Raw genomic sequence first — 20810 nt, 5'->3', positions numbered from 1 at the left:
TCGAACTTTTATGCGTAAAGAAGACACATTTTCTGTCTCTCTTTAGTTATTCAACATACAGTATTTTGCCCTGTTGGGCATAGATATGCAATAAAGATCATTGCCGTTGTTATAAACGTGGTAGAGAAAGCGCCACCCTCCCGCCGCGCCACGAACTGCAGTGCACAACAACACACCTGTTGCACAATAGAAACGTCATCGTCACGTGACCAACGCGGAAGTTGGGTCATTTTGGCGGAGAGGGAAGTTGGCTCTCTCGTCCGGTCGACGTGCCCAGATCCAGACCAGGATTTCACAGTCTTTCGCGACCCAACAGGTAAGTTGAACCTCTTGTAAGATTTTTTAAGCATCTAAGAAGGTCTGGGCACGGCTTGGGGAGGTATTTGAGGCCGGAGAGGGGCGTGATTCTAGCCGACCGGCAGGATTCGGCGACTCGTTCTGGCGAGATCTCGCGACAGCTTATTGGGTCTAACTTCCTCAACAAGTGGGTTCCAACATCGCATGTAACGATGTTCAGACCAGGTTTAGGTCCAATGTTTATACCACAGACTCAGAGGGAAAGCTTTAGAGTGAAGATTGTTGTCTTATTTCTGCTCTAGACGTGTCTGTTGACGCGTAAGCGACGCATCTTCGAGTGCCGCGCCCCTATTTCGTGTTGGGGGAACACCCGGAAATAAAGTCAGACAACAATCCACGAGACTGACCCTGACTTGGGTAAAAGGGACTGGCGTGCAAGATCACAGCCCTGAATTATACATCTCATACAGTCTACTCTAACAAATGTTAGCCACTCATACTCATCAGTTAGTCGGTTGAAATAAGCTATCGTGATCGAGTTATAATTGAGTAACGCTCCCCGTGTTAGTCACGGTGAGTATTGCCTGACGCCCACGATTTCTTTTCATTTCACTTTCACTAAACATATCTCACAAGTAGCACGCCAAAAAAACACCCAAATTCGTTTGATAGCTGACAATTTTGTTATATTTATTCTATGTTTATTATGATTATTTTTTGGGGTATTTTCTTGGTGTTGTGTCCCCCATTTTGTCAGTCAAATATGAAAGCTGTGCCGGTCAAAGGTCATGAGCCGGTTCGGGCTATGTTTTCATGTGTTGCTATGCAGGCCTCTGCAAACTTCTGCATGTAAAAGAGCCCAGCACACTTATGGAGAAGAGTAGGAATGACCCGGTGTGCTTGGCTAAAAACGAGAGGCGTAGTGAAGCCGTATTGCACTACCACTAGCTCAATTCTAGAAAAAGCGTCATGCTTCACCTCAATTGAGGATGACAAAGTGTATATATACAGTCTGGATCTTTCAGTTTCAGTAAAATTTTTGTAGGGAGGGGGTTGGCCACGCAACTTCTTCGTTGATGCTTCCCATACACATTGAAATGTGGTTGAAATAGTCAGAAAACTTTGTATTGTCTTGTCACTGTCTGCTTTGTTTGACAATGTACTACAGTTATACTATTCAAGGGTTCTTTGATATATTACTACATTGCTGGATACGTGGACACAAATACAGAGCACAGTGTAATACACATTTCATGAAATATGAATAGTTTACAGTTAGTGTATAGAGGGAAACACTTTGGGTCGTCTATGCTTATATACATGTATTTATTGGTTTGGCTGTTCAGCACACACAGCCAGGGTTGTCCAACTAGTCTGTGGCTACCACAAGGGGCTAGCCCTGCTGACACGACAAAGACAATAGAAATGGATTTAGACATGGACAGAATAACAATCGTCTATACAGTGTACTAACAAAACCGCAAGAAAAACACAAACAGACTTTGGTGTGACTTATCCTTGAAGCATGTTGACGTGTTTGTAGTACATGGGGCAGGGTAACCCGGCCTTCTTATCTAGGTTTCACCACAGCACACATCCCGTCTTCACCGGACGTTCGGCCTCGGTCGTTCTCTAATGTCGTTTCTCTCCTTATAAATAATGTTGTCTTGCTTTCTGACCCTGGGAAATAGTAGCAATTAGCCCGTAAGGTGACAATAATTTGCGAGGGGTGACTAGTACTGTGGGAGTTTAATTTGCCTCCAAGCTGTATTATATTTTTCCGGCCCGCAGAAAAGGTCTTTTCGAGACTACATTCGGTTTTACTTGTCTAACATTGACGCCTGGTACATTTCTTTTCGAAGAATCGATGACTACGAGCCCTTGGATCTATTAAAAAGGACGTAGATAATTTGTGGAAACCACCGATAATTAAATTAGTCATCATCGAAACATGCCCTCTCCCAGGGGTGTTCCGTCCAATGCGCACCGCCCCTTCCCTCCCCTCCCGGGTCACAGGAAGTGCAGTACCGCTTTTTGTTAGTCTCAACGGGAGTCATTTTAAGGACGCAAAATTGCAGAATCAATCAACAAATAGATAATATTCGGCCAATTTGTATCAATTTTGATTGATAGAATTTTGTGTGTGCGGAGACAGGTATTAAGGGGTTGACACTAGGGCGCAAGTGTAAAGTTATTTATTGATTTGTTATAACGTAATAAAAATGTGATGCAATGTCAAGTATGTGTTCAGGCATAGGGCACAAAAGTTTGCTCAGTTGAGGCTCACAATGGGGGTTAAGCCCTGAACTTGACAACGATAGAAGTGTTCTATTGCGGTGTTTGAAAAACCCTAGGGCGTGTTGTGGAATTCCGGGTACGATGCGTGTCATCTGCAAATGTTTCAACACTAAGAGGAAAAATATTCAACACTATTGTAACAGTTGCCCACCCCCTCACCGGAATTCAAACTTGACCTTTGATCCCACAGATTGACCCAATTGCATCACTTAAACCTAAGCGATTCGTTACAAATAAGTCAGATCATAGACATCGTTCGTTCATTGTTCAGACGCTTGTAGTTGTGGCACATAGGGCAGCAAGTTTCCATGCTGTTTCAATAGCAGGGTATGTCTTTATAGGGTGGGGTTACTAGCCCCTCCCCTTGACGTGTTCTAGACACCTCCCCGAACACGAACACAGGACCCCATTTTACGTCCCTTCCGAAAGACTGGTGCAGCCCCAACCGATTTGCCTTTCTCAGGATTGAACTGTGGTCTCCCAGTTAGCAACTACATGTAGTTGGAACTGTGAGGCTGCTACCAGTTGAGCTAGAGGGACATCCCTAAAGTAGAAACTTGGTATAGACTAGTAACATAGTTTGATCTTCATTGTCTGTCTCACATGCATATTTACCCGATCGGAGTGTACTCTATCATTGGTTGTTGTACACATGTAATTAGCATACGGGCACAAGGCGATTTCATACAATACTTCAACATGGGGAACATTTATCAATTTTATTCGTTGTGCCAATGTTTGTGTTTACAAATCGAATTTCCGACAGAAAATACAATTATCTTATTGAACAGAATTCCTTATAAGCCATTCACGTTAGAACAAAATCTAACCTTCACCATACATTGCTCATTGATCATTGATTATTTTCAAATAATTCTAAAAGTCCATGTTTGCGACGAAAACAAGTTTATTTGTCCGTCAATCACAAAATGTAGCTGGTCAAAGTGCTAAGGTCACGTGTATAAAATAACTGATTGACGTTTGAAAAGGCGGTAAACAATACTTACAGTCGTGTTTCATAGTATTTCAATAAGCCTAGTACTAAAGTTGGTCATGTAGTGACTTTTAGATTTGATTGAGATTGTTATAGCTACAGCATAGCAATTAGAACCAGTGCTAACCGAATACCTCAAGGCCATATACAAAAGGTCAGGGGAAAATGAATGAAAGCAACATAACCATTTATTTACTGGACGTAAACCCGATGTAATATGTCATCTATATATAAAGAACCTAACCTTGAAACGTTTTCTTATACTTTTAATAGAACAAAAGCAAAGCATGTGACTAGCTGTCGCCACAATAATTTTAACAGCATGCCAGGGGAGCTCAAAGAGTTTGTTGATCCCACTTGTACTGAAGAGTGATTTGGCTGGCGCGTTCCTTTGGTCTGCTAGGTGTTGTGGTTGGAGTGATTAGGTTCAAAGTTCAGCGTCTGTCGGTTGCAGGTAAAATGGCGTCGCCGGGAAAGCAATGCTTGATTTATCATAACTGCAACACAAAATCGAAGGCCTCATACCTTCGTGAAATATTCGGTAAATTAGAATTTTAATGCCATAGCCGCCTAGCCTTATCATGCGGTATAACAGTCGATGCTCAGCAAGTCCCAAGCCACCCGCGTGTCCCAAATTCAGGTCGCAGGGCAGACCTGCTGTCTATGGACTGTACGGTCTGTACCACATTAATTAGGAAGGACGTGTCGACCTGTCATGCTGAGAATCTGAAAAAGCTGTCATGGAAAATCGCCATGTTTTTTCGGGACCTCAATAAATACCCACAAGCCAAAATTCATACAAATTCATCAAAATGATTGTTGTTGCAGCACCACTACCCCCAACCATGCATAACTCCGTCTAGCCAGCGCTTTTCGCCTTTGATATCAACCTGTGACCTAAATTGAATATGTGTTACCCTTGACTTTATGATAGGAATATCATGCAAAATGTAAAAGTATGTCTTAAAAAAAATACACAAAGTGTAAAAAGATTAGTTTTTCATCGATGGAATTCGTTGAGCATCAGAGTGATTCGTACGAATCGCACCCTTGATCCCAACACGATGATCTCGGTACGAAGCCTTCTCCACGAACAGTGTTCATTCACACGTCTGGCTCGTACATTCATGCTTCCAATCGACCCTGCCGAATATTCATATTTAGACAACCGCGGGAGACCTCGTCGCCACGGCAACCGATCTTTTTGACGCAAGTCGGCGAATAGTTCCAGGAATTTTTCATTACTGTGCAGGGAGGCGGCTGGACGCCCACTCTATCGCCATTTTCTGTCGAAGTGTCTTTATTTGTATTTTTCTGTCGGTGCTTGCCCAGCAACAACAACAACCATCGTCGTACTATATACTTGAAATTTCCCTTCACCTTCTAAAGCTAAGACGTAACCACCGATAGAAGGCCTGTTCTCTGTTGGCATCGACAATGACCGAGACGACTAGGTGTAATGTTCTTCTACGACGACTTTATCGCTAGGTATTTATTTCTTGCAGTGTTTTTTTTTGGTCACGCTTTTGTAGATGATGTGTAGTCGGTCCTAGGTTGATCAGTTTTGAGTTCAGTGTCACGTGGAAGAATATAGTTGTTTTATTCTCACCAATGCTAGACAATTTTTGATATCGTCTGACTCCAGCGAATAATAAATGTAGATATACCTATACCTCCACCCAAACCCCATATACATATATAGGGGAGGAAAATTGTAGCTTTTGTTGCCTTCATCAAGCCACTTATTTTCCGAATGACGTGGGTGTGCGTTCGTTATTTTTGTACAATATTATTCCGAATCTGTCTTGTCAACTTACGTACGTTTCAAACTACAATTGCGAACCGCCATCATGGAAGCTTGTTGCGTAGTTTAACTCCAGACCGGGCATTGCGTTTTCGTAAATCGCCGGCAAGAACATAAAAAATGCTTTATTGACACAACAAAAAGTACAGTGACTTTCGTTCGGTCAAGCAAAAATTACAAAATGGAAATCCAAAATGGATATTTGAATTCTACTGACTAAGCAATATAGGCATGAACGTGAATTTCGGATGTCGATACAATGAGGTGGGGCTAAACGTGAGTCTCAGTATCTTTTCTAATAACAAACCAATCTTTTATGTTTTTATCTATTTTTTAATTGTGAGAGCTGTTAAATCTAAAGATACAGCCATATCTGCTTGACATCAAGTCTCTTGAAATCTGTTGTACTTAAACAAAGAAATGTGAATAAATTATTACGTAAGCCACCATATCTAAAGCATTCAATGACAAAATGGAGTTCGTTTTCAATTTGTTATGGACAAAATTGATAAAACCTTTGGTCACTGGCTATATATTTTGGTACTTCCCTGTTTCTATACTAAATTTATATCTGCTGATTCTCAAGTCTGTTATATCTTGCAATTGCAAAGTTATTTATATCATAAAGGACATATACAAAAGAGGTACTGGGTCTCTTGGTGTTGTATCTGCACAAGGTGATAACAAGGCAAGGAGATAACCTCCTAGGTTAAGGTAAGTTATTCTTTCGTTCGTTCGTTCTTTCAGACCATTGTAGTGCCTAGTGGCACATAGGTCAGGAACTGGCCTTGTAGTTTCAGTAGCATATTTTTACAGGCAGGGGGTGATAGCCCTTCCCCTAGGCTAAAGTGAGTTCTTATCACCAAGACAACAGGGCATCAAAACGGATTGGACAAATCATCAAAGAGAGGAAAAACTGGTTAGTACAGCAAGGGATAACATCAAAATTTCTTCCCAAGACGCCTGGAATTCGGGGCTAAAGGAAGGGCAGAAATGCAGGAGGTCCAAGCGGAACGGAACTTTCCTTTTGCGACTAATTTTTGACGAGATTTCCTCAGGCCACAGTCTGCATAGCACAACACCGGTCGCGCCGAAATTACGGACACCGGCAACAAGTTCTTATCGCCCGAAGGAGCAACTTTCATCGAACCTCTTAGTCAGTGAGAGGAAACGAGGTTTTCCACAACGTAAAATGTACTGAAAATAAGAATCCCATCTCTTATTTTGATGAATACTCTTAGAATATAGATTCTTTAACCTCGTTGTTTCGATGCAGATGTCGAGTTAATCCCATGTGAAAGTGATGAAGTACCGGCGGCTATTCTCCCCTTCCTTTGTAGTGGTATGATATTAGATTGTTAAATTGCACAGTTTCGCCAATTGTGATTATTCAGTTGAAGCACACACCCCTCCCACACACACCGACACCCCCCCCCCCACACACACACGTACCTACATATAGTTTATGTATATACGCTAACGCTCACGGCATGCACAAAAATACACACACGAAACGCCCACACAAATAGATATATATACATACAATGTATACGCACTGAAACGGACACACACACACACACACACACACACATATATATATACAGACAGACAGACAGACACACACATATATATATATATATATGTATATAGACACACATACACCCCCCCCCCCCACACACACACACACATAATTACACACGCTCACACACACACGCACAATCACACACGCTCGCTCTCTTTCACACACACGATTACAGAAGCCATGGTTGCGCCCCTCCCTCCCTGTAAAATAACTCAGTCCACAACAGCTTGTTTTTAAATCCTACTTCCTCTAAGTCATGAGAATCACAGGCGGATCACATGCCTGGCTACCCCGGTAGAATCTGGGCACACATCCTGCGGTGGGGACGTTTCCGTGACTAGCATAGCTGACCCCGGGGTTCGGGTCGACCGCCACCGACCAGAAACTGCAAAACAAACACGGTTCTGTCATGTATTCACAATTCATAATGACTTTGAACTGTATTGACGTTACACTAGGTATGGAAAACAATTTTTCGTTTGTAATGAGATGGCGCTTTGTAGCTAGTCTCTACCTGGTTGTTTAGATCGCTGGAAAGTGGAAATAGGCAGGATGATTTTCCCGATAAGTTAGCCTTGAATCTTATCGATTCGGAAAAGACTTGATCAAAATGATGTGTAGCAGAGAATGCTGGAGACAAAGCTTTGTGAATGCTCCAACTTAAATGTATGACTATGTATGTATATACACGTTTGCCGACCATGTAGAGTTGCACGTAGGCAATCGAGGACCAATTTGCATGGTTTTTGTAGCAATCCAAGAGACCACAAACGCAGGTACACAGTTCATACACTATTGACCTGTAAATAGGAGGAGAAATGGCGGCTCATGTACAAGGTCATATATGACAACGCGCCCACCCAACAGGCCAGACTAATCTAATCTAATTCAGCCATTTGTGTTTCCTTTGAGGTCTAGGTAACTACATGTATATACCTGCGTCATTGTAGTGGTTCTGTTATCAAATTAGTTCCAACCATTGTAGAAGTGCGCTGTACTACAGTATGTAATTGAAAGTTTATTGCAAGTTCTTGCCTGTAGGTTAATTGCAAGTACATGTAACATGATAAGGACGAACAGACCATGATGAACAATATAATGTGTGACTACTGTAGTCTAACTAGTATTTACTGACACTAGAATCTAACTTACTGGGTTCGATTTCTTTTTCCGAGACAGTGGAAGACGAACGATTCCACTTTTTCTATAATGTGTGGGTTTTGTGATGAGAGGAGAGGAGAGTAGTTTTCTTTTTGTCTGCAAGTGTGGAGAAATTTTCGTTAGAATTTATAAATTTAATCATAGAAATGTTTTGTGAAGTTATAACAATTAACTGTTGTTCACATTGGTGTTTGGTCAGAACGTCCTCTAATATGCGTGGGTTAGATTTGGTTCTGATGTTTCTACTTACACAGTTCCACTTAAAGCTATCTATAAAAATTCTTGAAAGTGCTCGATGATAATCTAAAGGCCGCTATGTTCTCTGTATGATATGTAGCCATGTGTAACGTTAAGTTATGGCAAATGGTTAAAAAGATGCCCAAAGGGTTAATCCGGGTGGTCTTTGTGAAATGTTGGTTTGGTTTTTTAAGCCAACGATTTCTGTATGTGATGATCATTTTGTCTTTCTGGGTCTTTTTTGTTGGCTTTTGTTTGTAAATTTTTCCTTTTTTTTGGAGACACTTTCACAGTCTCAGGGAGCGAGCCTTATAATAGTAGTATAGTATTGTGCATGATTTGCAAGAATTCCAGGAATTGTACAAGCATTTTCTCGTTTGTCGTGCATGCGTAGTTTTTGTTGCGGTTTGTGTTTGTTTGATGTACGAAATTACTCAATAACTTTATGAATCAATCTAGGTCCGGCCAGAATGGGTCTTGTTTATCATTTAGAAAGTTTAATTGTATGTGTGTCCCCACCTATAGGTCAACATCATCATCATCCACTGGTTTCTGCATCTATAGTCGTAGAAACGTCCTGCAGCTGCATTCAGTCTTTCATCATCTTTCTTCACAGGTCAACAAGATGGGCGGAAAGTCGAGCAAAAATAAACAGAAGGACAAAAGCGAGAAGAAGCAGAAGAAGAACAAGAACAAGGGGAACAAGGAGAACCAACCCGATGACTCTGTGCCGGACCCTGGGTTCGACCCTTTCGGGATGAACGCGTCTCCCACCCCGTTTGTCGGCGCCGGATCTCCCCCCAATGGAAACGCTCGTATCGGGATACCGAGCTTTCACGACCAGACTCCAGGCGAGAAAGCTTTATTATAACTTCGTGTCTTGAACTGTCGGAAGAAGCTAGATTTCATTGTACGACCACACGACACAATTTATATGAATCGTCCCCGTGGGCGATAGCTTTTGCCCCCGTCATTTTTTTCATTCAGAATCCTGTGACATTTCATTCAACATTTGGTATTTCATTCAGAACTCTGTGACATTTCATTCAACATTTAGTATTTCATTCAGAATTCTGTGACATTTCATTCAGAGGTCTGTTCATTTTCATTCAGAATTATGTTACATTTCATTCAGAATTATTCGTAATTTCATTCAGAATTCTTAATCTCATTGATAATTCTGTTACATTTCATTAATAATTCTGTTATATTTCATTCAGAGTTCTGTGACATTTTATTCAGATTTCTAAATTTCATTCAGAATTTTAAATTTCATTCAGAATTCTAAATTTCATTCAGAATTCTAAATTTCATTCAGAATTCTGTCACATTTCATTCGAATTCTGTGACATTTCATTCAGGATTCTGTGACGTTTCATTCAGAATTCTATTACATTTCATTCAGAATTCTGTTACATTTCATTCAGAATTCTGTTACATTTCATTCAGAATGCTGTTACATTTCATTCAGAATTCTGTTACATTTCATTCAGAATTCTGTTACATTTCATTCAGAATGCTGTTACATTTCATTCAGAATGCTGTGCCATTTCATTCAGAATTCTGTTACATTTCATTCAGAATTCTATTACATTTCATTCAGAATGCTGTTACATTCACGGTGTTACATTTCATTCAGAATTCTGTTACATTTCATTCAGATTCGTCATTTCATTCAGAATTCGGTGACATTCCACATTCCACATCCCTGGGGGCAAATGCCCTATATGACATATTTTTCGTTTCCGCCTCTAGAGGATAGCAGACAATTGCACTTTCATATCAAAAAGAATTCGTGCGCATGACCTTTCGCTGACTAAGGAGATTCGAACATAGAAATCGAAAGAAATATTCTGGCCTCCAACATACTCCTTATTTGTCTTGGTACAGAAAAGGTTTTGTACAAATTTTCGTCACTTACTACCCCACATTTCTTACAATGCGAGAAATAAGAAAATATATTAACAAACAAACAAAGAAATATGGCTCAAAGTAGTATTGCAAATATGCTTAAAAAGTGGGTGTAATTGAATAGATTTTAGATCTATTGCCCGACATAAAATGATGTATACTTTTCCAAATGTCGACCGATCCAGCAGCCATGTTCACAAATTATGACCCACTTATTTTGAGCACGTGACCCCATGGGCACGTGACGTCAATGATAGGTCAAAGGGCATATATAACCTACCAACACTGATTAGCTAAAAACTTGTATTTCTTTTACTCCAGGTCCCATGCAGGGTACGGTGGGGGTTCTGTTGTTCCAAGCACTGTACGACTATGAGGCCAGAACGGAGGATGATCTCAGTTTCAAGAAGGGAGACCTTCTCCAGATCGTCAACAACAAGTAAGACCTGCTCTTGGTCTAGCGGTTACTGAGTAGACTATACCGAAACATAGAGCTTTAATATCTGTTCTCTTTTCTGAAGACTCATATGATTTAGATGATGAGAAAGCTCAGCTCCACATTTGCTCACCAGGAATATCTTATCAAATGTTTATCAGCTCATTTTACAAATCAATTCAGCCAACAGACGTTGAAATTATGCAAACTTTGCAAATCCCTGACATATAAGTTAAGTGGCCAATGTATGAGATGGATATTTCTGCAACTGCACATGTTGCATCAAACGTCGATGATGATTGGTGGAGGGCAAAGTTGATGACCACTAATCTTTAACCAGAATTCATTTTGCATCTTATAGCAAAGGCATCCCCGAGTGTATATTTGACAGCGAAGGTGATTGGTGGATGATACATAACCCGAATTACTTTTGTATCTTACAGTGACGGCGATTGGTGGATGGCACAGTCTATGACCACTAACCAGCAAGGTTACGTTCCCAGCAATTACATTGCGCCGTCTGCCTCCGTCGAATCAGAGGAGTAAGTCATGTTTATTTAGAAATTAGAAAGAGTCTGTTTAGTATGAAGCATAAAAGCCTTGTGAACAAAATATATAGTATATGCCCAGCATAATACTTTTATACAGAAAATGACTTTGAAACCAGTTGTGTGTACACTATGGTCATTCAGATGTTTATACGCATGTACAGCCAAAATCACATCGTTACACCTTTACCTGAAACTCTTGTCACTCTCAAGTTCGCCCATTCTGTATCAGATGATACCATGGAGCTTGTTACTGCATATAAATAAATAAACAAATGCAAAATAAAACAAGCACACAAGCACGCCCAAAAGTTGCAATCCTTGCTCACAGTATGAACTCCTTCGCCACAGCTATCCTAGCAAGCTCTAAACATGCACTAAAACAAGTTCTAAAATGGTACCCCTAGCGCCCTGTGTGGGTTAAGCCATGAGTCATCTTGGCTGTTTATCACATTGGACCAAAGCCAAACCATTGACTTCAAATTCTATCAAAACATTTCCGCCTTACATTCTGACAGGCTGCCACTCTGCGGACACACACCAAGACAAATTTACAAACAAACAAAGAAACAAACACACCAACTTATTACAATACCTCTATTTTTACGGAGGTAAATATTGTGACCCAGAAGTTAAAGTTGGTTCCATCCCGTTTCCTACAGTTGGTACTTTGGCAAGATCACCAGAAAAGACGCGGAGAGACTACTGACCATGACGCCCACCCTCTCACCCGGAACGTTCTTGGTCCGAGAGCCGGAAAGGCGCCAAGGTAGGCCACTGTGAATTAACCTTCAGTCTGCTAAGGTAGCCATTTGGCACTAGACCTGTATCATGATCAGTTCTCTGGTTAGGCAGCAGGGACGTTGTCCGGACACGTTTTTAAGAAATAGTTTTACTTCTCTTCTATTTTACAACAATCCCAAGAAATCCTTTTGTTCTGTGAAATTTATGAAAAAAATTTATAATGATTATTTGTGCAATTTCCGGTAAGTCGTATGTGTTCAAGAATGAGTTGTACAACTTACAACGCTACTTACAGATGTAGTTTATGTAGCGTAGAATTTTAATCGTTTAGCAGGCTTGATACTTTGGAAACGTTTTTTATTTTCAATTTCGCACTAAAATCTGAAGGTGTAATTCCTTATTTGCTTCATTGCGTTGTAAAGATCTCGATTCATATGGGTACTTTGAATCAGTGATTATGTAGAATATGACATATCTTAGATGTAGATATCATAACAACGTTGACTTGTCCTGAACCCAGGCGGCCACACCTACACGTTGTCCGTCCGTGACTGGGAAGAGGTGAAGGGAGTGAACGCGAAGCACTACAAAATCATGAAACACGACAACACCGGCTACTACATCTCCCAACGCAAGCACTTCGACAGCGTGGCCGAGTTGATCGCACACTATAAAGGTTAGATCCCAGATCCAAAGATAACCGTCATCTTAAGGGTTTCCGTTTTCAGGTGGAGGAGAGGAGACATCGTCGTCTTAAAGTGGTCTCATCTCTGACTGGAAATGGACCAAGATTGTTCGCAAGCTAGCTACACTCAGCACATAAAGTTCGGTAACTTAGATTTGATCAATCATATTTCCGTTACCACCTTATCAATGGTATATTAGTAAATATGACATGAGAAAACTTTTTTATTACCCTATACATGTACAATGATGATCCTACATATATAATAGAAAGTAACGGTCATATGATCATGGGTAATTTTGGCACTTTTCTTTCGCGAAAAGTGCCAAAGTGCCAAAAGTACTCACATAAGTAAGCCCTGATAAATGTACGATCACAGCAAACGTGATATATACAATGAAATTATAAAATGATAACGGATATATGACTGATCAAATTCAAGTGTCCGAAGGTTTTGTGTTGAGTTTATATAAAAAATGACATGCATGCAAACTTCTCTGACACGTGTTTTGAACTATAAACTATATTCTATAAAACTTGCTACTCCTGCCATTGCCTGTAACGCTTTTGCGCTGGTTCAATTGCATGTGTTTCTTTTCCTTTGCAATACAAGGAATATTCGGAGACTTCAGACGTCGATCGTCAAGTAAGTTATCTAAAGGCTATTTTGCAATGCACTCGTGCACTTTAGAGATTATCTTAAAATGCATGGCAAGTTCTTATTTCCGTTTGAAATGATTTCTATCTTTCTATGTATACTCCAGCGCCACTTTTGTTGGCAATGGTATTCATCATTACTGACTGGAAAATTAATTCAGGCAAGAGTGTTCTGCGACACGAGTTAACATCTACTAACATAATTCCACCAGGGTACATAACTCCGCCACCCTGAAAAGATACATCTAGAGAGATCTCCAACTGAACGTCCCCCAGTATAATGCACTCTTGTTCATCTAAACTGTGCATATACCTGGGGTGCTGCACTAGAGATCTCTCAAACTCACTGTTTTTCAAAATGGCGGATTTATATACCCCGGCGGATTAATGTTAATGGAGGTTAATCTTCTCGAGTTTCCCTAATCTCCAAGCAGATCTAACTGTTTCAAAGACCGTATCCAACTGGCAAAAGGAGTTTTTATTGCAACCCGAGCAATAAAAACTCCTTTTGCCAGTTGGATACGGTCTTTGCCACCGTTAGGTCTGCTTAGAGATTAGAGTTTCACCTTAACTAAAGCAGCGTTCCCCTCGTTGTATTTGCAGCGTCGTCGGACGGTTTGTGTCGGAAGCTGACGGAGTCGTGCCCGAAGGTCAACCCCGAGACGGGCGGTCTCGCCAAAGACGCCTGGGAGATCGACAGAAGTTCACTCAAGTTCGACCAGAAACTCGGCGCTGGCTGCTTCGGAGAAGTATGGGCGGGTGAGTGAGAGTATGCAATTGTCAGTCATGCTCATAGATATATATGTTAGCCTGGAATCCATGATTTTCAAGCTTCCGTTCGCTCCAACGATATGAGGTAAGCGAACGAACCTAGAAGAAGATGGATTGTACTATTGATCTTTGTCCATTGTTTAGAGATTGGCCCGTATTCTGAACTGGACTTCGGTTTTACCAGTACACGTAGCAATTTTTCAAGTATGCTCAAAAATCTCACGAGTTCGGTTGTTGAGTACATGTATTATACACATATTTGTACATATAACAGTATCTCCGAAACTGCTAATATAAGTATGCGAATGAAATTTCCAGAAAATAGTCGAAAATATTTCCATGTATCTAAACAGAGCTACAACGCAGACAAATTAAAAAAAAGATCATATTCAACTTGAGAAAAACAATTATGTGATTTTTTTTAACAGGCACGTGGAACAACAAAACTAGAGTCGCCATCAAGACATTGAAAGCTGGCACGATGTCTCCTCAAGCCTTCCTCCAGGAAGCCAACATTATGAAGAAACTTCGGCACAAGAACTTGGTATCCCTCTATGCCGTCTGCTCAGAAAAGGTACGTCGTGTTCCACAGTTTCAATGGCGACATGTTTGGAAGCGTAATATGCAAAAGTGTCACTAGATTTGCAGATAAAGTACATTGTTGATCTCTAATTTTAGGAATGTAACAAGTATAGTTTACCCGCTACGGGTAAAACAAAATGTACAAAGGTCCCATTTTTGAGGCTATAGGGGTTGGTAATCCATAGTTTCTTAGGCACGGTATTGGAAGGCGGAGCCCATCCCTCTCCTTCCACCGCCTTTTAACTCTCCAACCCAAGTCAGGTTCTCATTTTACACCTGGGTGAAGTGAGGAAAGTCATGTCTGTGTGACCGTGTGTGAAGTGCATTGCCAATAGCGTCTGGTCTGTCAGGAATGCCAGGAATCGAACCTGTGACCACTCAAACCCGTTTCTGCTAGCCTAACCATGGGACGCCATCGACGCCACACAGTTAGTTTAATCTCTAATCACCATATTTTAAATTTCCAGGAGCCGATCTACATCGTGACTGAGATGATGATGCACGGCAGCCTGCTGGACTATCTCCGGCAGGGGGCGGGGATGGGCCTCAAGTTCAAAGAGCTGGTGGAGATGTCCGCACAGGTACGCTGTCTTAAGATACAATTTTTAAAAGGATTTCTCAAGATCTTAAGAATTTTATAAGGATATCTTAGATATTTTTTTTTGAACTTTTAAAGGGTTTTGTTGGAAAGTTTCTTTGGAATTTTCTTTAAAAATTTTGAAATCTAAAAATAGAACTCTCATGTGTTACAAATTGTTAAAAGATTCATTGTGTGTATGCGTTGTGTCTAGAATCTTCAACATTTTAGTCAGGATCTAAAATAAAGATTATTCCCAGACTTTAGATCAGAGATTATAGAATCCCACTGAAGACTTTTTGACGGCCAAAAATGATCAACGCCATGCCATGTCAGAGGTGATGCTCAAAAATGTTTTTCATCCAAATGTTCTCTTAGATTGCGGCAGGCATGGGCTACATCGAGAAGATGAACTACATCCACCGCGATCTGCGCGCCGCGAACGTGCTGGTAGGAGACAACAACCTATGCAAGGTTGCCGACTTCGGTCTGGCCAGACTGGTCAACGACGACATCTATGAAGCTTCTGCCGGTAAGAACTCGTCTATTTTTAGTAATGTAATGTGTTTGTTATAATTACGACTCCAGAAGGATTAGTGAAGTATCACGTACTGTCACTAATGGAAATCATTCAAATAAACAATAAACTTTTACACCAGAGGGTGGAGGTTCGAACCCCGTTCGGTCGTAGGGTGAGGGATTCCATTAGGCCAAAATCCCATGGGTCAGACTTCTGCACGTAAAAGAATCTAACACACTTATCGAGAAGAGAAGGGGTGACTCGGTGTGTTGGCTAAATTTCGCGTCAACTAACTTCAACTTCCCACTGGTAAATAATCTTAAACCGTGCGTAAGTCTCCATCGATGCACTTACCATCCTTATCATGTGCCCGTTGTGCTGCTCTTTCAGAGTCGAGATTCCCCATCAAATGGACGGCACCAGAGGCGATAGAGTACGGCCAGTTCACCATCAAGTCGGACGTCTGGTCGTTCGGCATCATGATGACAGAGCTGCTGACAAAAGGGAAAATCCCTTACCCAGGTGCGTTCAGTTGTTCTACAGTCTACAGAACCTTCGTAAATTTACCTACGACAGGGGATAGGATCGAAGATGCCGTTGTGGAAATGGCTGGGTTTACACATACGTTTACACAGGACTGTGCAAGGAGAACCCCAGGCCACTTATGTCGCGTCTTCTAGTAGGAGCTCAAAGCTCCTCACACACAGCCCCGAGTCATTAACTACAAAAACTTGTGTATAAAATCGAGCCTTTACACTCACCTTTCAACTTTAGATGAGGTAATGATGTACTCACCTCTCCTTGTGTTCTCCACAGGTATGAACAATGCCCAGGTGATGCAACAGGTCTCGCGAGGCTACAGGATGCCGCTGGAGTCCTTCAACTGCCCCGACTCTCTGTACGAACAAATGATTAAGGTAAAGAAACGTCTAACATCTTATCTATTTATCTATTCAAACCACAAACTTACACACGCAGGAAATGGCATGTGCCGCCCTGAATTATTTACGGTTGCATGCTGTTGATAGGATATCTTGCATGCTGTAAATAGAATAAGAACTTGGAAGAACTTTACTGCATGTGTCACAATTGTAACAGGTACAATGCATAGCGCCTCGTACATTAATATGCTTCTTTGTCCTCAAGAGGATATCCTTACAGGGTAACCGCGTTGTAGTTTGTATCGGTATTATGTTGGTATCTTATTTTGGGTTGTCTGGCAGTTAGGACTCAATCGCTGGTTCCCCACGCGTACTTTTTCCCGATATTCTCTTATCCCTCTAATTGTAACTTTTTTCCACCTTTGTTCAACAGTGCTGGGACACCTCCCCAGAAAAACGACCAACGTTCGAATTTCTGGCTAACTTCTTAGACGATTACTTCGCCGTCACCGAACCCGACTACAAGGAGCCGGACGAGTTTTAAGAAATCTTCTGTTCCTTAATTTGTTTTGATGCAAGTATTTTAACAAATTTTGGCTGTATTTACATTTTTACAACAAAGATTTTGAATGTATATATACGTGCACTATGGAGGGAAAGTGCGGAATGTCACTAATAAATAGTTCATGGTTTGAAGTGCGCATGTGCAGGGTGATGAATCGGGAGCAATGGCTTCAACTTTGACATATTACCCACAATGCATCACACTGCTCTTGCGCACTTCAAACCTTGAACTAGTTTGCTCTAAAATGGTAATCTAATAAGCCTGCCGCAAATCTGCAATCGCTCTCACAGAATTGTTTACTTTCTGATGTTTTAAAAACAATAACAGAAAGCGGACCGATGTAGCTATAGAACGCTTCTTAGCTCACTTAGGGCGACGTTAGAAAGATAGGAAGAAAATCAGCACTAACACATTTTTAAAAAGAAAGATTTGACAATCTTTATTGCAAGAAACGCTTTTAATCTTCACTTTATACACAGACGTTTTTTGAAGAAGCAAAGATGATTGTATAGGTATTTAATTTCTTTTTCTTACCACCACCGTATAAAGCAAGAACCTTACCTTGAAACAAGTGTATGCTACACTTCACATGCCTTATGTCTTTTGGCACCGTATTCGTAGTATTTCGGCATACATGCTGTGTTATGAGGTTTGAAACTGGCCAAAGACACGTAGAAAGAAAACGTTATCATATGATACGGAGCAGAACTTAGCTAGCTGGTGTCAAAAGTCTTAACTTTGCAAAATTCAATTTAATCAAATTTTAACGAATCTATAATGATGCTCTCCTTGGCCAAAGGCTGACTGTAAAATATTGCAAATTTGAATTTTAAGAGGACTATACTCAGTGCATGTGGAAACCACGTGAATGCCACGTTATAGCAAATAAACGGCTAGCCTTTAGAGATGGGCAAAGAAGGACAAGTTTCAATGTCAAGCAATTCTACAAGCAATAAGGAACAAAATTAGAATAGAAGCTGACAATCAAAACGTAACCAGAAATGCCTTACTTCTTCTCATAAAGTGCCTTGACAAATCATATTCCTAGGTCTATCTTCACGCAGAGGTGTAAGTAACCACATGTGAAATCGAAAGTGACCTTAAACCGGTTGAGCTACTCTTCCTCTGGTCGTGACGGAGAAGACATACGCTTTGTACAGTATTCACAGGTTCGTTGTACCGGAGAAATTCTCCTAGCTCTTTTCGACAAGTACAGCGAGCAGTGGACCAAGCCTAAACGTCCTGTCCTAAGGACTGCGTACCTCCACAGTAGTGTGCTGCATGTCGGTAGAGCGGCATAGTTGGGATTCAAACTCATGTCTTCTTGTCCCAGAGGCAGGGTCACTAACACTGGATACTAAATGTAACGTTAGTATCATTGAATTCACTCTCTACTTTCAAGTATAGATATATATTTACATGCAGTAACCGGACATCATTTTGGGTGATTATGAAACAAAAACAAAACAGACTTATGTTTACTTATGCTGCTCTTCGTCGAAGAATAGAATTATGTTTTCTTTCCATAAACGGAACACATTCGTAATTCTTTGTTTTCTTTCTTGATGTTTAAAATTTAGCTGGAATTTGGTCTAATATCGCTAGAGGACGTTGACAGCTTAAATGTCACGTTCATCTACAGTGAAATGCCTTGCGTCGCCTGTTTAGTGATCCCATAAAGGGGATCGGCATTAAGAACCGGTTTTGTTCACGTTTTTCATGCTACAAGTTGAAACAACAAAGTTTCCTTTCATTTACGTGGCCTTACATAACACTGATGATATCACTGTGAATAAGTCAATTATCATAATATGACAGACAGTCAGAATAAGGCAAGGTTCAGTCTGAGGTGCAAAAAATATACACATCTTATCCCTTTTAGGAAACTCCAGCTACTCTTTTATTGGTCGACTGCTTATTGCCATTCTCACATTGGTTGAACTTGGTCAGGATTGGTCTATTGACCTATGGCAATGGCATGAAAAGAGGTTCCAAGGCATATGAGCCATTTATTTTGCACTGCATTCTTTGTAGCCAATCAGGTCGAAGAATCACGCATGACGTCAAGTTCCCGGTAGAGACATTGTAGTGGAAATCGACTTGAAGTCTTCCGGTAGAGGGGTGATTAAATCATCTGTTGGGAATAGGGTTTTACGACCGAAGACATTCGGGCCAACTCATGCGCGCAGTGACTGCGCGCATGAGTTGATGACGTAATCTCCGAACAGATCTAACGGTGGCAAAGACCGTATCGAACTGGCAAAATAATTTTTCATAGCGACCCAAAACTGGCTATGAAAACTCCTTTTGTCAGTTGGATACGGTCTTCGCCACCGTTATATCTGCTTGGAGATTAGTGATGACGTAGCCAAATGGAATCATGCCTTTGGAAAGGAGGTTCAAATAAGAAGTAAAATCGTCTTTAGCTCACGGTGTCTTTAAGACAAATCACGGTCACTGCGTGTTATATCTTTGAATGTAGTGTGATCTTATACTTGCGTCGTCTGTTGTACGATATTGTAAAAGGGAAATGTTCGCGGTTTTAAACCATCGCGAAAATGTGTGTTCTATCTTTGGCCCGCCTACCCGCAAACACTCTATTTTCTCCCTACCGCGAGCGTTTCACATTTTACAGTATTGCCACGAGTAATAAACTTAAAGCACTTCTAACCATTCAATGCTTGTACCTTCTTAGAACGGCAAAAGGAATCTCCGACAAAGGCAATAAAATCCTTAAAATATCACTGACACTTATAGCTGAATTCATCAACTGATTTTGCAATGATACGAGGGAAACGTTGTCAAAACTTGCATCTTAAGGTTTATGCAAGTAATGAAGTCGGAAAAGGGATATTTGTTTTTTTTTGGTGAAGGGAAATTTTACGTAGATCTGTGCCTTATTGGCATACAATGTACTTTTTCTTGTGCAAAAACGCATACATTTGGGCACCTTTGTGACCAACGCTTGCTTGTTATGAAGGTTGTAATCTTAGTGATTGTTTCTTTGTAAATGTTCTTTACCGACACCCTGGTTGACAAAAAGCTTTGTAGAATTGCCACAAAAATAGTTGGTTTCTATTTAGGGCTGTACCATTTAGAAATGTCTGAAGGGGTGGTCTAGGCTACGGTTTAACTCCTGCTCACTCTCATTTCATTTCAAGAACCAACCCTTCTTGTGCTAAATCTACATTGAACCCAGCTACCTCTCGCTTTGGAAGTGAAATACTGCCTTCCCCTAGATTGTTGAATGGATTAACCCTAGAAGACATCCTGTTATCCTATAGTCACTAGTGCTGCGCTCTCGACAAGTACTGCAGTTGAACGCAAAATCAGGCATGCTTATTTTAACGAGTCTATCACCATTAAACCAGACGATGTTTGAACTAATGATTTTAGCCTGTAGACTCTTTTACAATAGCAAGAAAACAAATATGATCATGAGCACAGGGGAAGAATTCCCAAGTTACAATGATGTTCCTGTATATATACGAGTCGTTCATCTGTAAGATATAACGCTTCTTTGTATAATCTGGTTTTCAAATAAAATATCAAGAATCTTA

General features: G+C 40.8%; 1 protein-coding gene across 2 annotated transcripts; it reads left to right on the top strand.

The window, feature by feature from the left end:
- The first annotated feature begins 185 nt into the window (after nucleotides 1–185).
- Nucleotides 186–20810, top strand: LOC136422630 (tyrosine-protein kinase Yes-like). Of its 2 annotated transcripts, XM_066410457.1 has the most exons (14): nucleotides 186–316; nucleotides 8990–9224; nucleotides 10606–10723; nucleotides 11164–11262; nucleotides 11931–12037; nucleotides 12533–12688; nucleotides 13311–13343; nucleotides 13958–14113; nucleotides 14554–14699; nucleotides 15175–15288; nucleotides 15663–15816; nucleotides 16195–16326; nucleotides 16621–16721; nucleotides 17119–20810. In XM_066410457.1, exons 2-14 carry the CDS (start codon nucleotides 8999–9001, stop codon nucleotides 17227–17229), a joined length of 1653 nt encoding a protein of 550 aa, XP_066266554.1. In that variant the 5' UTR covers nucleotides 186–316; nucleotides 8990–8998; the 3' UTR covers nucleotides 17230–20810. The 2 variants fall into 2 exon arrangements, with proteins under 2 accessions (XP_066266554.1, XP_066266555.1); XM_066410458.1 differs by lacking the exon at nucleotides 13311–13343.

This window comes from Branchiostoma lanceolatum, chromosome 17 (genome assembly GCF_035083965.1).
Source record: "Branchiostoma lanceolatum isolate klBraLanc5 chromosome 17, klBraLanc5.hap2, whole genome shotgun sequence".
Classification (NCBI taxonomy): Eukaryota; Metazoa; Chordata; class Leptocardii; order Amphioxiformes; family Branchiostomatidae; genus Branchiostoma; species Branchiostoma lanceolatum.
The sequence above is the reverse complement of the archived record's forward strand: the minus strand, read 5'-3'. Positions and strand labels throughout refer to the sequence as shown.

What these genes read in the sequence shown, in the direction of transcription:
- LOC136422630 (XM_066410457.1), top strand. Translation starts at nt 8,999, where the DNA reads ATGGGCGGAAAGTCGAGCAAAAATAAACAGAAGGACAAAAGCGAGAAG. An exon ending in CTTTCACGACCAGACTCCAG is followed by an intron (nt 9,225 to 10,605) that starts GCGAGAAAGCTT and finishes CTTTTACTCCAG; the next exon opens with GTCCCATGCAGGGTACGGTG. An exon ending in GTTGATCGCACACTATAAAG is followed by an intron (nt 12,689 to 13,310) that starts GTTAGATCCCAG and finishes TTGCAATACAAG; the next exon opens with GAATATTCGGAGACTTCAGA.